General features: G+C 37.4%; 1 protein-coding gene across 3 annotated transcripts in view; it reads left to right on the plus strand.

Moving 5' to 3' along the window:
- Positions 1-2,296: 2,296 nt before the first annotated feature.
- Positions 2,297-14,640, plus strand: part of LUZP2 (leucine zipper protein 2) — a 374,406-nt gene continuing 362,062 nt past the window's right edge. For 2 of the 3 annotated variants that reach the window (XM_075837712.1, XM_075837713.1), the window contains exon 1: positions 2,297-2,610. In XM_075837712.1, the coding sequence (XP_075693827.1) occupies positions 2,546-2,610 (65 nt within the window). In that variant the 5' untranslated portion in view covers positions 2,297-2,545. The remainder of the gene's footprint in view (positions 2,611-14,640) is intronic. The other variant, XM_075837715.1, reaches the window with a different exon arrangement.

Genomic DNA, 14,640 nt, shown 5'->3' on the forward strand with positions numbered 1-14,640 from the left:
GCTGCAAAGGGGGGACCAACTCCATAGTAATGCTGTAACACCCATCGGGATTACTCACCTCCTGACGGCCGCAACCATAGATCAGTGAGCGCTGGCCCACATCTCCTCCTCAAGAGACACCAGCATTCACTTCCGCTTCACCCTGCTGTATCCCGTAGTGTGTGCGCGCGCGCACACTCGTGCCCGGTCTTAAAGGGCCAGCATGCACACCTGAATTAGATACCAAATTTGCCCATGATCACCCTGGACTATAAGAAGGGCCCTGCCCCTTCCTGCTTTGCCTGAGCGTTATTGTGTTACCCATGTTAGTCTTTGCAAATAGTCCCTTAGTGTTTTCCAGTTCCCAGTGTTCCCATACCTGCTGTCAGAAGAAACCACAGGTACCCTTATCCAAACTATAGACTTTGACTTGGTATCCTGTTGGCCAGCTGCTATACCGCTACAGCGGTACGGCCCAGTGGGTCCACATACCCACAGATCGTGACAAATGCTTATAGATTTGGAATGAGATGTCATAAAAGCTCCTGTATGTGTAATGTGTAGGTCCCAATACTTTTGTGTGTAGCTGTGACATCAATTTTATATATTATACTTGGAATTCTGATTTCTGCTTAGTTAGGTCCTGTCTGTATGGTTGAATAATACAAGACTTGTGCTTAGAATAGGTTTACAGCTTGTCACATTGTCTTGGAGATACATGAGTTACATGGTAAGCTAACTAGGCTTTTACATATGCTTCTCATGTAATAATTGGAAGTCTGGATCAACTCAATACAATCCAATCTAATTGATGTACGGATTATTAAACTGCAGATTCTCTATTGTAGTTATAAATATATTGTGAAATTGCTTAATTAATTTGTATTTCCATGATAAAGTGTTATGACAGGAATAAAGTCCTTTAGCAGGTAGAAAATAAATAATGCAGCTAATAAATAACATGTAGTGAACCAGATCATTAAAATTACTTGTTGTACCAATGGAAATCTGACATCAAATATCTGCTGTTTTATGACAGTCTGTAGCATGGAGTTCATTGGAAACTACAGGCTCTCAAAAACAGCAGTCTTCAGTTTGCTAATATATATTCAGAGCAAAATCTAGGAATGTGAAATAATACAATAGTAGGAAACTGCTAATTTAGCCGTCAATGGAGTGATTTGTCGAGTTCAACAAGCATTTTGTTTCCTAGTTCTTAGTACAGAAAACATTATATTGAGCTATTAGTATATTTGTTACAACAAAATAAATACAGGTAACAATCTCGTAGCCAAATTGGTTTGCAAGAAACAGAATTGTTCTGACTATAGGCTTTGTACTTGATACATGCCAACTATTTTTTAGGAAAAAGAATAATAAAATGATATAAATATTTATTTGTATTATTATTATTCCCTTTGAGCAATGTGTCATCTCTGGGGCAGATTTACTACTGTGTCTGGGTCTAGAAAGTGTTGAAAATTGTGCAAAATTTTGGTGCAATTTTGTTGGTAGCACCTCACTAGACACTTTTTAAAAATGTTCCAAAAAGGGGGCAGGGATTAGCAGGAAAGGAGTGTGGCTTTCTGGAAAATGGGCATGGCTTAAAATGTGCTGATGTGTGCTAAAATCGCAGAGGTAAAGATATTTTTTTTTACACACAAAAAGCATTCATTAAATTGCAATTCAACGGTTTGAATTAAAAATTTTGGAGAATTTTCAAAATTTGGTTCATCTTGATTTATGACTAGTGCTTTTATTGTGACATACAGACTATGATCAAGGAGCATATTAATGATGTCACTTTCAGTAAATGTATAACTCATTGTATTAATGAATAATATTTAAAGTAAAGTGCATTTTTCCCGAAAACAATCTTTGTGTGGCTCGAACCCCGTCCTTGATGTTTATGATCACAGATCTCACCACAAGCCAAATATCCATTTTATTTACAACCTGCTGAAAGCTATCCAGCAAAATTTTCACTTTCAAAGAATACCAGCACCCTGTGTGATAAATAATTTATACACAACATCCCATGGGTAATGTATATGTATCATCAGATGTTTATTATTTACTTTCCTCATGTGTCTTATCGTAGGATATTTACAAATAAATTGTGTCTTGAGTTAATTGGGGGCAAAGTCCATCAGGAAAATGAGTCTTGCACTATTTATTCCTCACCCAACGCTCTATCTTTCGGGGCGCTGATACATGCCATTGTACAAAGAGTTAAGTTTCCCCCTTGCGTACTCCCCTTTCTCCCTGGCTGCCACTTAAACTGCTAGTAATAACAACCCCCTGAGGACATCAATAGAGTCACAGTGTTGAATAATCACAGACTATCAGGCAAGGATCCTTGCAGCAGCAGGTCCATTGCCTGTGACATCACACTTGGAGCTTGCATCTAGCTTAGAGTTGCTTTCATTAGCCAGTCTGTTGGTCTGTCTGCGTTTTCCCTATCCTTTGTACTGGAACATCCTGCCTTGAGGAAGGGCTTCCTATACTATATACCAAGGCACGTTGGGAGGAAAGAATTCCAAGCACAGACCAGGGGAGCTGCAGCATGAAATCTATCCCTGCTTGCTACTTACTATCGGTTCTATTGCCTGCTATGGTTTTCAGCACCAGGTGAGCAGGGAAAGCATGTTTTGTATTAGGTAGCATTGTGTGGGGTACTATGCAGGTTTTCATGATCGTTGCTGTATTTTACAGCATAGACGTCTCTGTGCTTTCCATTTGGGAGTTTGAATACATCTGCCTGGATTGCATGGGGTGGTAAAGCAATGTGTATCTATAGAGTGAATTCTGCAGGGCAGCACTGTAGGGGTTAAGTGGAGCAATGTATTTCATTCAAGTTGACAGGTTGTATTATAAAGAGGTGAGACATTTTGGGGAAATATAAATGCTATGCAATGTCTCCATCTAAAAGAGCTGCTGATTTAACCATTAAGAGTGTGACTGTTACCACTTACTGACCAGATTATTATTAAAAATGGATTTTTCATTAAGTTTTCTATGTCATGACAGCTGGGTATTGGAAATACTTTGGCGAAGTTGCATTAATACTTTGATTTATGGCATTAAGTTTGGTATTTAATACAGGGATGGCACATATCTTGGGCATTGGTGACAGTGTGGTATTGTGTTGTCTATTGTGACATGTGTTTGTAGTATTGCTGGGTATCAATATAAGGGATGAATATGCTGCTTTAATGTATAGGAACATTGAGTTTGGGCCTCGGTTTTGGTGCCATTTCTACTGCATTCTGCTATATATTACTAGGTTTTAATGTGTTCTGCATTTGCAGTTATATTGGACGTACTGTATATGGATGTCTAGTTTGCTCTGGTCATTAAGGGGTTAACAAGCCTAATATTTAAGAAAAGTTCCATTGGAACTGATATAGTGATGACATTGATATTCTAGGCTGCTCCTGGAATATTTATGTCATACAAAGTCTTGCTTATCTGTTTGAATGATGAAAAGTTGGTTCAGTGGACAGTACAATATCTGTCATTGTTCTGTATGGCTGCAGCACGCAGTGTGCAGTTTGCCCTCATTGTGCCCTTCCCACCAATCACATCAAGAAGGACAGATCTTGTGATTTCATTTTTATAAACCCCCCCCCCCCCCTTAGGATTAAGATTTTGAGAGTGGTTCATACATTGTCTCATTAAAAGAATTGCTTGTCAATTTGACTAGAGTAATGTAAGGCTAACTAGTGAGGGAGCTGACAAGTTCCACTTTATATTGCAAAGAACTGACTTTGTATGTTCTTTGATTGATGCAAAGACATTGTAGTGACAGTAAGTCAACAAAGTGATGAGGTCTGCTAAGAAGCATTCTTATAATGAATGAATGAATGGAGAGTGTACAGTATGATGAAACCATAGACATCAGGGCTGAGGGTTTTCTTAAAGGGACATTAAACTTAAATGGCAAAGTTTTTGGCCAATTTATTAAAAAAAATAGCTGCTAATTTGCTCATATACTGTATATGTAAATGAAGATAAACACAATAAGAGATATACAAGACATAATAGAGAACATAGGTCAGACATGTTTCTGGACTTCTTGCAAAATCTCATTGAAGAACACTACTGAAGTTTCTCCCCAATAAATAAGAGTGAATGTATATACAATATGTTTAAAAAGATTGTTCGGGATTAGAGAAAAAGGGTATTTTTGTGCCACTCTTGTCTGGTTTTTCAGGTCATCCTCATTAAAGTGGATTTCGCTGAGCTGCAATACCAAAGACAGCCAATGTACAAGAGTGGCACTGTTTCTGGGAAAATCCCTTTAAGGTTATATGGTGCCTTAATGATTATTACTGTGCTGCAGGATAGAAAACATATCAGGTAGCTACTATTCTGTACATTATTAAAGGGATTTGTGGTTTTTCATGATTTTTGTATTGATGTATTTATTACATATCAACATATGTATAGACACGTACGTATAGTAAGAAAAACAAAAACAAAGCACACCGTGTGTACCATATAAAATAATCACTTATATTGAAAATGAGTTAAAAGCAATTGGTCATCGAGACCTAAAATAAAACATACACAGTTTAAAACCCTGTGGTGGTGGTCAGAGAAATACAATATCCACAACAGAGTTACAATGCCACAAGGGTATATAACAATCACAAATAATAAGTCAGGTTACCTGTCAGGAACATGAGGTATACAGTCAATAAGTCAGTGCATTCAAATACAAACCTATGTAATCTTAGCAAATACCACAAAAAGTCGTCACCAGTTACCAACCAGATTGCTGCATGTTGTGCCCCACTCACACAAGAGACCACCACCACAGAACTTAGGATAGGTCATCAATATAAGATCGGTGAGGGTCCAACTCCCAGCATCCCCACCAATCAGCTGACTGAAGGAGCCGCTGCATTCCTTGCCGTAGCCCTTTCCCAGTTTACAGACTCCGGGCCACACACTTTTGTACCGGCTGTGCCTGGGATTGCAGTCCTGGTCCCGTCCAAGTGAATGGGACTGAGCTGCAATACCAGGCACAGCCGCTACAGAAGTGTACAGCACTGTGCCTGGTAACCATTGAAGAGGCCGCGTCATTTGGTCTTCAGTCAGCTGATCGGCGAGGGTGTCAGAGTCAGACCCCCACCGATCTTTTTTTTGATGACTTATCCTATGGACAGGCTATCAATATAAAAGTCCTAGAAAAAACATTTAACACTATAATGCAATGATCCCCCACCCCCTCCCAAATTTTTCAATCAGATAGTCCATTTCAATTTGAACTGCTTTTCCAGTGGATTGCTCACATACATTCCATTTAAAATACAATCAATCTGAATCAATATGACACCAAATGACTGATAATACAAAGTTTAGATTTCATATCACAAGGTCTGTATGCAAACAAAGCTTTCCATAGAATCAACTAAAATCCCATGAGGATTTCTCTCAGGCTTCATTCACATCTCCGTTCATGGGTTCCGTCTGAGCTTTCCGTCAGGGGAACCCATGAACGGAGTCCAAACTGAAACAAATGGAAACCATAGGTTTCCGTTTGCATCACCATTGATTTCAATAGTGACGGATGCAGTGAAAATGGTTTCCGTTTGTGCCCGTTGTGTAAGTGTTCCATAGTTTTGACAGAATAATAGCGCAAGTCGACTACGGTATTGATTCTGTCAAAACTACGTAACCTTTGCACAACGGTGACAAACGGAAACCATTTGCACTGGATACATCACCATTGAAATCTCTGGTGATGCAAACGGAAACCTATGGTTTCCGTTTGTTTCAGTTTGTATTCCGGTAATGGGTTCCCCCGATAGAAAGCTTTGGCGGAACCGATGAACGGATTCCCGACGCAGATGTAAACAAAGCCTTACTTACCATATATCTTGTGTATCAAAGTAATTAAACACTCAATGGCAGAAACACTATTATTCTTGTTACAAATGAAAGTTACAATAGTAGAGGATGGCTGTTTACATGCAAAGTATGGTAAAGTACTATGTTTTTGGGATTGTCTGTATTCCCCTATTTGAGGACAAAATAGGATGTATGGGTGATACTGAACTCGGCGATATATGGTTTTATATGATTTAGGTTTTGCTTCCCCCGCCGACACACAATGATTGACAGCTCTTTCTGTATGCGCTAGTAAACAGGGAGAGCTGTCAATCACTCTATGAGGGGCGGGATAAGCAGGACAACGGTCCGGACACTATTTAAATAGCTTTTTACCTTAAAATACAGAATCATATTACAAAAACTATATATGACATGTTCTATTTAGTTTTGACAATTTTTGCGAAATTGACATTGCAGCCCTATTGGTTCTTCCTTTAAATTAGCTTTTTCTTAAACTAACTTAAAAATTGGTCATGCTGACAAAATTACAGTTTCTGATCATTTACTTTAAAAATGACAACCAATATGGCTGCACTTCCTGTTAATTTTTCAAAAATGGCCGCCTGCAACAAATGCCAATATCTCTGCAAGTGAATAAAACATAATTACCAAACTTTGGCTTCTGCTATAATTTCTGATTTACTCATATATGGTAAATTTTCCTTTTTAGGTGAAAAATCCCTTGACATTTTCTGTATTGTAAGATAGTTAATGATGTAATATAGTTAAGCGAAACAATGTGAAGTAGGTCCAGAAATAATTCTTGTTCTGCAAAGTACAAAGTGTCCAATGTTTGTGAAAGCTATTCATAAAACCTTTATGAAGTTTGAGAATAACTGCAGGGAGAAGAGACAATTTTCTGATAAGTGATTTTATAAATTGTGTACAATACTTAGTAAAAACTACGAAATGCTGCAGAAGTCCCTGGTGCTTGTGAAATCCATTATCTTGTCTACTTACAGTGGTGTTTAAAATCCATATCAATCATTGTTATAAATTATGATATCGGGTGTTTGTTGTTGTATGGGCTGTTTTGGAAAAAAAAGTTGCCTGATGTGATATATCCATCAATTATACAGCCCCAGTGTTAACACATTTACTGGGTTATTAGTGAGAGCGAGCTACAGTCCCTGTGATTCTACATGTGCTGTATAATAGACTTGTTCTTCATTAAACCTTGAAGTCTTCTTCTGAGTACAGTCATTTTTGGGGGCTAATTACTGGCTTATATTTTGCAATGCCAAGACATATCGACAGGCATATTCAATGCCCAGTACACCATGCCAATTGATTTGTGACGGAACTTCCGGATTGTTAATCATTAAATTGATACTTTTAAGTGTCACTGCAGATTAGACCTTTCTTGGTGGGTGTTTGTTAATAGACACAACTATAGATGGCTGAAGGAACTAATTGCTCCTTATAGGAAAATTGCTGCAGGCAGAATATTATAGAGCAGGAGGAGCTAAACAGATTGATATATAGTTTTTGGGAAAAAAGTTCCATAAAACTCATAATTAATTTGCTTAAAGGGTAACTATACTTTTTTTTCAAAAAAACTTTTGACATGTCATAGTGACATGTCAAAAGTTTTGATCCAAGCAGTGAGAACCCCATCAAAAGCTAAAATTAAATGGCAGAAGCGCTCGGGTGAGAGCTGTGTCGCTTTGATTCTGATAGGCTTTCCTCAGAAAGCCGAGCAAGCAGTATATGGACTCATAGAGCTTCTATTAAGCCCATGCACCACTTGCTCAGATTTCCGAGGAAAGCCGAGGAAATTAAGTGGCACAGCACTCACCCGAATGCTTCTGCCGCTTCGTTTCAGTGATCTGTGGGGGTCTAAGTGTTCAGAACCCCACCGATCGAAAGGTTTTTGGAATGTTTAATTAACCTTTAAATCCCTGCTCTCTCTGAGCTTAGGAGTCCGGTGGGAGGTCTCACTCAATGATTGGCAGCTTTCCCTGTAAGATCTTGCATTTTATTATTTATAATATTGCCTGTTTTGGGTTTGCTTTTACCTTTGCTTCCATTATGTAGATAAGCATCCAGCACAGTGGTCAGCAACCTTCGGCACTCCAGCTGTTGTGAAACTACAACTCCCAGCATGCGTTGACAGCCAAAATCTTTATTATTCTAGCCAAAGGCTATCAGGGCACGATGGTAATTGTAGTTTAACAACAGCTGGAGTGCCGAAGGTTGCTGGCCCCTGATCTAGCACTTTGGATGATGACATATTATCTGTCATTACTACCTCCTGGGGTAGGGAGTTCCATAGCTTCACTACTCTAACTGTAAAGAACTCTTTCCTATACTGATGTTCAAATCACCTTTTCTCCACACATAAAGAATGTACCTGGTCCTTTGTACAGTTCTTTGAATGAGTAAATCATGTGCTAGTTCTTTGTATCATGTGCCAGTTCTTTGGCACAAATATTGCTGTAAATGTATGCCAGTCGTAAGGTAGCATAAGGAAGAGAAAAATGTCTAATGCCTAATGAATAAATCATGCCATGTACTTCAGTTTAATATATTTCATGCAGTTTGTGTCATTTTTACCATTTGCACCCCTTAATGCTATTAATATTTCCTCAATATTTACAATGAGTGGAACTTTTTATCCAGTTCAACAGTCACAAAGGTGTAGCCTGTAATTCTTAACATAAAAATAAACTAACAAGTTTAGTTTTTTGAAGCCTCTTGTCAAATGATCATAATAATTTGCACATACAATGACCCACATTTACTAATTCTGTCTAATAGTTTGACAGCATAAACTTAGACCAGACAGTCACAAAATCCATACTGTATGATAATTTTGGAACATCTTGCATGACCTGTTGGACAGTTTTACTTCCTTATACCACCCTTTTGGCTCATTTTGCACCTGATTTTTTGCACCTGTGGGCACATTTTAAGCGACTCCCATTTCCCACTAAACCACACCCCCCTTTATACACACTTTCAAAACAATAGTGACGTGCAAACATCGAAATTGCATCAAATTGCTCCACAATGCACCAAATTGCCACCAGTTAACAAATTAGAAAAATAATAATATTATTTTGGATGGGCTTTAACATTTCCTGCATACATCCTTTCCAAAATGCACTGTGGTTCTTCCTCCATCTACCCCTATACTATATGTGGCTGTCACTTTGACATTACTAATGCTGGCTTTGCGTTTAAGAGCTTGAAAGGGGTTGGATACAGTATAGAAGAAATCAGAGAATTTATTCAGTTGTACGGTAATTTAACGACCGATTCAACCGAATCGGACCTGAAACAAATTTTAAAAAAATATAATTATTGCTAATATAGTCCAAAACACCCGGAGCCATTAGAGTCATGTATATAGCAGAGCTTGTACTATATGAAGCTATCCGGCATCCTTGTGTTTCTGCACTACCAATCCAAGTTGCTGCCGTATGTTGTCGCTTTACGGCTCCGTGCTATGAAGATATTCTGCCTAAAAGCAATGTTTCTTGGAGAAATTACCTCCGTAACATACCATTCGATGGAGCAAGGAACTTATTATTTAATGTGGGATTTATACAGAAATAGCTCTGTATGGCTTTATATGAAATCAGAGGCAAACAGAGGTACAGTAGGGCCCCATAGACTAATACATCTAACTAGCAGGGTGTACAAAGCCATAATATAGCCGTGTGCATGAAGCCCTATTTTGGTCATAAAATCAGAAAATGTGACCATGACAGTTTTAAAGTCCCCAAAACGCTAGTTATAGAAATTCCATTCTGTATATACATAGAGGAGAAGAAGATTGAGTCCCGTTCTTCCTTCTCTTATAATGTCCTCCACTCCTTCCTGCTATATATTTATACATATATTCTGTATATGTTTTCTTTGCTGTCGTTGATTTATATGTGTATCAGTGAACTCGAGAAGAATAAATCTCAAGATAAATTTACCGCCCTACAAAGCACGTATATTTATGTCTCTCAGGAACGGCTGTCTGGCTTTGTCATACAGTATAAGATATGACATATAAAATTCTGTTCTACTTTGTGAACTTGCTTGACCTAGGTCAGGCAAGCAAGATGCGGTGGGACAATGTACGCAGCTATTAATTGAACATCTGACTGATGTTCTGATATTTCATGGTGAATTGTACAGTATATATATTCAACCTCTAGAGATTGTGATAAAGTGATGATTTAAGGTCTGACAATTGGAATTTCCACTATTTAGGAATTTGACCAAATAATTTTTTGATATTGCAACTTATATTACAGTATGTGGATATGTTCTATGTTATAGATTCTCTATTTAAAGGAACACTCTAGGAAAAAACAGATACACTTTGTCATGCCTAGTGCAAGTCCCCTAGGGACGGTGCATGACTTCTATCGTTGGTGTTCTTTGAATCTCTATGGTGGGTATTGCCCCACTCACTTTTTCCTGGAGTCTTCTTTTTAGATTTTTGGATTTCTGAACAAAGGTTTATTTATTTTTTTGTATTAAGAATGATTTATGTTTAATTTTACAAAAAAAATCTACCCGGTGGAGGTCATAATACACCTCTTCAACTGAGTAACTAACCATAGAATACAGACATAATCATGGTCAGGACGGATGCCCTAATAGTGTAGCTTGTGCATACTTTTTGTGTGCTTACGTTCTATCTTTTTTTTTATCCATGTCCTGAAAAGGGTACACCACACGTATACGTTTTTATTTGTATTGAAGGCAATGGTGACGTATGGACGATGTATGTAATCTTAAACCCTATGTTTGCATGCGTAAAACGTATACGTTTTTCTCATCATATACGGGAAAAAGTTTAAATTAGCTCAAGAACAAAAAAAAGTATAAGTTTTTAGAAGTAAGAACAGACACAAACGTATAAAACCATATACGACATATACTACAAAAAAATGTAAGTGTATGTTACAAATGCATATGTTTTTGTAACTTTAAAAACGTATACGTCATCGTATACCACAAATGTGTGCACAACAGGAGATGTGAACTGAGCCTAACCCCATTCAAATTCTAATAGTATTTATTTTTGGATATAGATGCTTGTGAGGATGGAATGGTATATGCAGTACTGCATTAGGCGCCATATACAATGTGCTTTAAGCAACGGCTTGGCCCATCTGTAGTCCCGATTTAGCAATTAACCTAATATAAGATTTTGAGATATTTTCCATGGATCAATATGCTCCTTAACATTGCTTCTTAGAATTATAGTAGTAATTGTGTTAACTCCTTTGTGTATTCTTTGCTGGATTCTTACAAAGTGCTACAAAAGTAAGCTAAGCATAGGCAAAAAATAATAAAGAAATTAGATTTTTTATTATTTCTTTTTGCTTCTTATTCATAAAGCAAATCTACAGTCATTGATTTATTAAGTGGAGCTGCCCTGAGGGACATTGTATTAGAAAAACTACTACACTGAACAAGAGTACAGAGTAAGGAGTGTGGAGACCTTTAGGATAAAGCATGATACACTCATTTCCATAAACAATCTGTGACCCTGTGACAGAAGTTAAGCTTTATAGCTGAAAAAAAATGGCTACTGTAACTTGAAACTTCCTAGATCCAGGTACTAGAGAAAGAAGCGGTCAAGTGAAGCTGCAGAGAAAATGTAGCATTATATACTGGCCATTTAAATGGATAGCCAACGATCTTATACATGGATGGGCTTCGTCCACCAGAGCAAGAACTGTTCTTTGTTAGTGGCTCTCCATTCACGTTAATAAAGTGAAATCCCGAGTGGGCGACTCACCCTATGATTTTCCTTTACCCGAAACGAACATATGGAAAGGTGTCATGGAAACATATGAAAAGGGGACATCTTCATAACTTAGTAATAAACTAATCAGGTGTACAAAAACAATATGAAGTATTTATGGGGTAACATGCCCTGGGAATGTATACAAGCACAGAACATTCAACAGCTCCGACTATAAATGTAGTCACATAACTACCAGGCAACAGTTAAAACTTAGCATCTCTATTTTTTTGTAAATTTAAGAGATAAATTAAGTTTAATGTGACTTTTTAACCAATGACTTAATGCTTTGTTTCTTTGTATTTCACATGATTATTTTAAAGCTTGTTGATCTTACGTGTTGTTCCCATGGCTACCAATGCTCAAAATGTTGTCTACCGACACTTTTACAAAAGTCTTCTTGTTTAAGTAGTGTCAATACTGAAAAATGTGTGATTCTCAAAGAAAAAAATAAGAATTCATATTGCCTTTATCACAGGGTTACAGCCATGTGAAAAAATTAGGACACCCCATGTAAAATTTGTTATTTTACTTTTTAACTTACGTGGACATATAATTTTTGCTATAAAAATAAAGGTGATGTAATTGGACAAAAAAAACAATAAATTAACTAAGCAATAATCTATTAAACAAAAATCTCTAATAATTTCCCTTTGTAATTGCCCCTTTTGGCATAAACAAATCCAGCAAATATTTCTTATAAATGTCTGACATCGACTGGGAGAGATTTTCCCCACTTGTCCATGAATAATAATTTTTAGCTGCACAATATTTGAGAGTTTTCTGCATTCACTGCCCATCTTAATTTCCTACCATTGCTTCTCAATGGAATTTCAATCTGAGCTTTGACTTGGCCATCTGAGAACCAATCATTTCTTTTTTCCAGCTATCTCTTTGTGGATTTACTGGTATGTTTAGAATCATTATCCTGTTGCAAGGTCCACATAAGCTTATTCACACGAAAATGTGTCAAATAGGCCGTGAAAACGGACATTTTTCACTGCTGATTTGCACCCTTCCGGGACCCGAGTTCACAGATCCCTCATAGACTTGAGTCTATTGGGGGATCCATGAAAAAGGGCAAAAATAAAACATGTCCTATTTCTTCACGGGCCATTCACATGGTCTGTTACAAAAAAAACGGCCGTGTAAAAAGCTCCATAGAAGGACATTGAGTTTAATGCAGCCGTGTGACAGCCGTTAAAAAAACGTCCGTCACACGGCCGATTATCCCGTGTGGTGAATAAGCCCTTAGTCTGAGCTTCAATCTTTTGAGAAATGGTCCCACAGTATCCACAAGCCCCCTCTGGTACAATGACAAATTTATAGTGGATTCTATGATGGTGAGCTGCCCAGGTCCTGATGAAGCAAAGCAACCACAAACTATTACATTTCTACCCCCAGCATGCTTTACAATCTGTTTCAGGTTTTTATAATCATTAGTTTTCTCCTTCGGTGGCCAAATAACTCTACATTTGCCTTGTCGGTACAGAGAATATTGTTACATGGTGTTTGCCTAAGAGTTTGATGGGCAAACTTTAGTCTTGTCTTATATTCTTTCTAAACAGCTAAGACTTTCTTTTGGCATTCCTTAAATGTACATTACATTTTTGTACCCTCTTTCTTATGGTAGACCATTCAGTTTGACATCAAATGAAGTGAAAGTAAGTCAGTTGATAAAAAAAATATTTCAACATCTTCGGGTTCTCCCCTTAGGCTGACCTTGTTGGACCGGACTGGCTTGGGCAAGTTGACAGTGGTTTAAAATCTACTCTGCTTATAGATGATCTCCCGGAAAGTGAAGTGATATACAATTAGTTGGCAATCTTTTAAAAATAAAAATTTAGACCCATAGGCATCTATAAGCTTCTTTCTGAAAGCCTTTTTGTGAACTGCAGCTGTCACTCGATAATAAAAATTGTATAACCTCACGACAAAAAGTCTAGGTGTAGCCCTAGTCTTAATGTTTTCTAATCATTTACATTGAATTCTTATTTTAGGTCTTTAAATCATTTGTGAATTTCTTGTTTAATAAATTGTTGCAAAGTCAATTTTTTTATGTTTTCGTTCAATTACATGACCATTACTTCTACAGTATATACAGTTTGCATGAAAATGAAATATTGATATGTCCACCTTAAAAAAAGAAAGGGTGTGCCAAAATAGCTTGTGCTAGAACTGGCTGAAAAAGCTACTGTATTTTATTATTGAGGGCTGAATTATAGGGAGGGCAAAAGGGGCAATTATGTAGGGGTGCCACCATCTAAGGACCCCCGCCACTAACTTTCCTCTAGCTCTTCCCAGACACTTCCAGTACCCATGGAAGACAGAAGACATGAGAGTTAAGGGGGTATAAGACAGGACGATTATCGGGCAGAGAAGCGTTCATAGAATGCTCGTTAAAAATAATTACCCTGTGTAAACAGGGGAGCAATCAGCAGATGAACGAGCAAATGCTCGATCATCTGCTGGTCGTATAGTTTTAAAAAAGTGAAATATTATCGTTGTCGGCAGCACATCTCCCTATGTAAACAGACGCGCTGCCGACATGCTAATAATGTATGGGGAAGAGCAATTGGAGTAACCCATCTAAGGTGTTTGACAGCGGATGGAAGGCCATTGGCGATACGATCGGTTTACAGAGCCAGAGGCATGAATTCCAAAGCATTATGTAAGTGATCAAGAGATCGCTGCTCCAGTTCCATAGGAGGACAAAAAAAAAAAGTAAAATAACTTTAATAGAGTTTAAAAGATTTAAAGTTTTTTTTTTTTTCATTTTTTAAAAACATCACCAAAAAAAAATAGATTACAAATTTGATACTGACACAATCATAACGTCCCAAATATTAAAAATCACTTATTATATATAGCGCATGGCATAAAAAACCCCTCTAAATAACGGTGGTACATTTGCGGTTATTATTTATCCTCCCTAAATACCTCGCAAAAATTATGAAAATTTGTTGGTAAATAATGTTTACAGCAAAATGGTACTTATAAAA

Source organism: Rhinoderma darwinii, chromosome 9 (assembly GCF_050947455.1).
Source record: "Rhinoderma darwinii isolate aRhiDar2 chromosome 9, aRhiDar2.hap1, whole genome shotgun sequence".
In the NCBI taxonomy this organism is placed as follows: domain Eukaryota; kingdom Metazoa; phylum Chordata; class Amphibia; order Anura; family Rhinodermatidae; genus Rhinoderma; species Rhinoderma darwinii.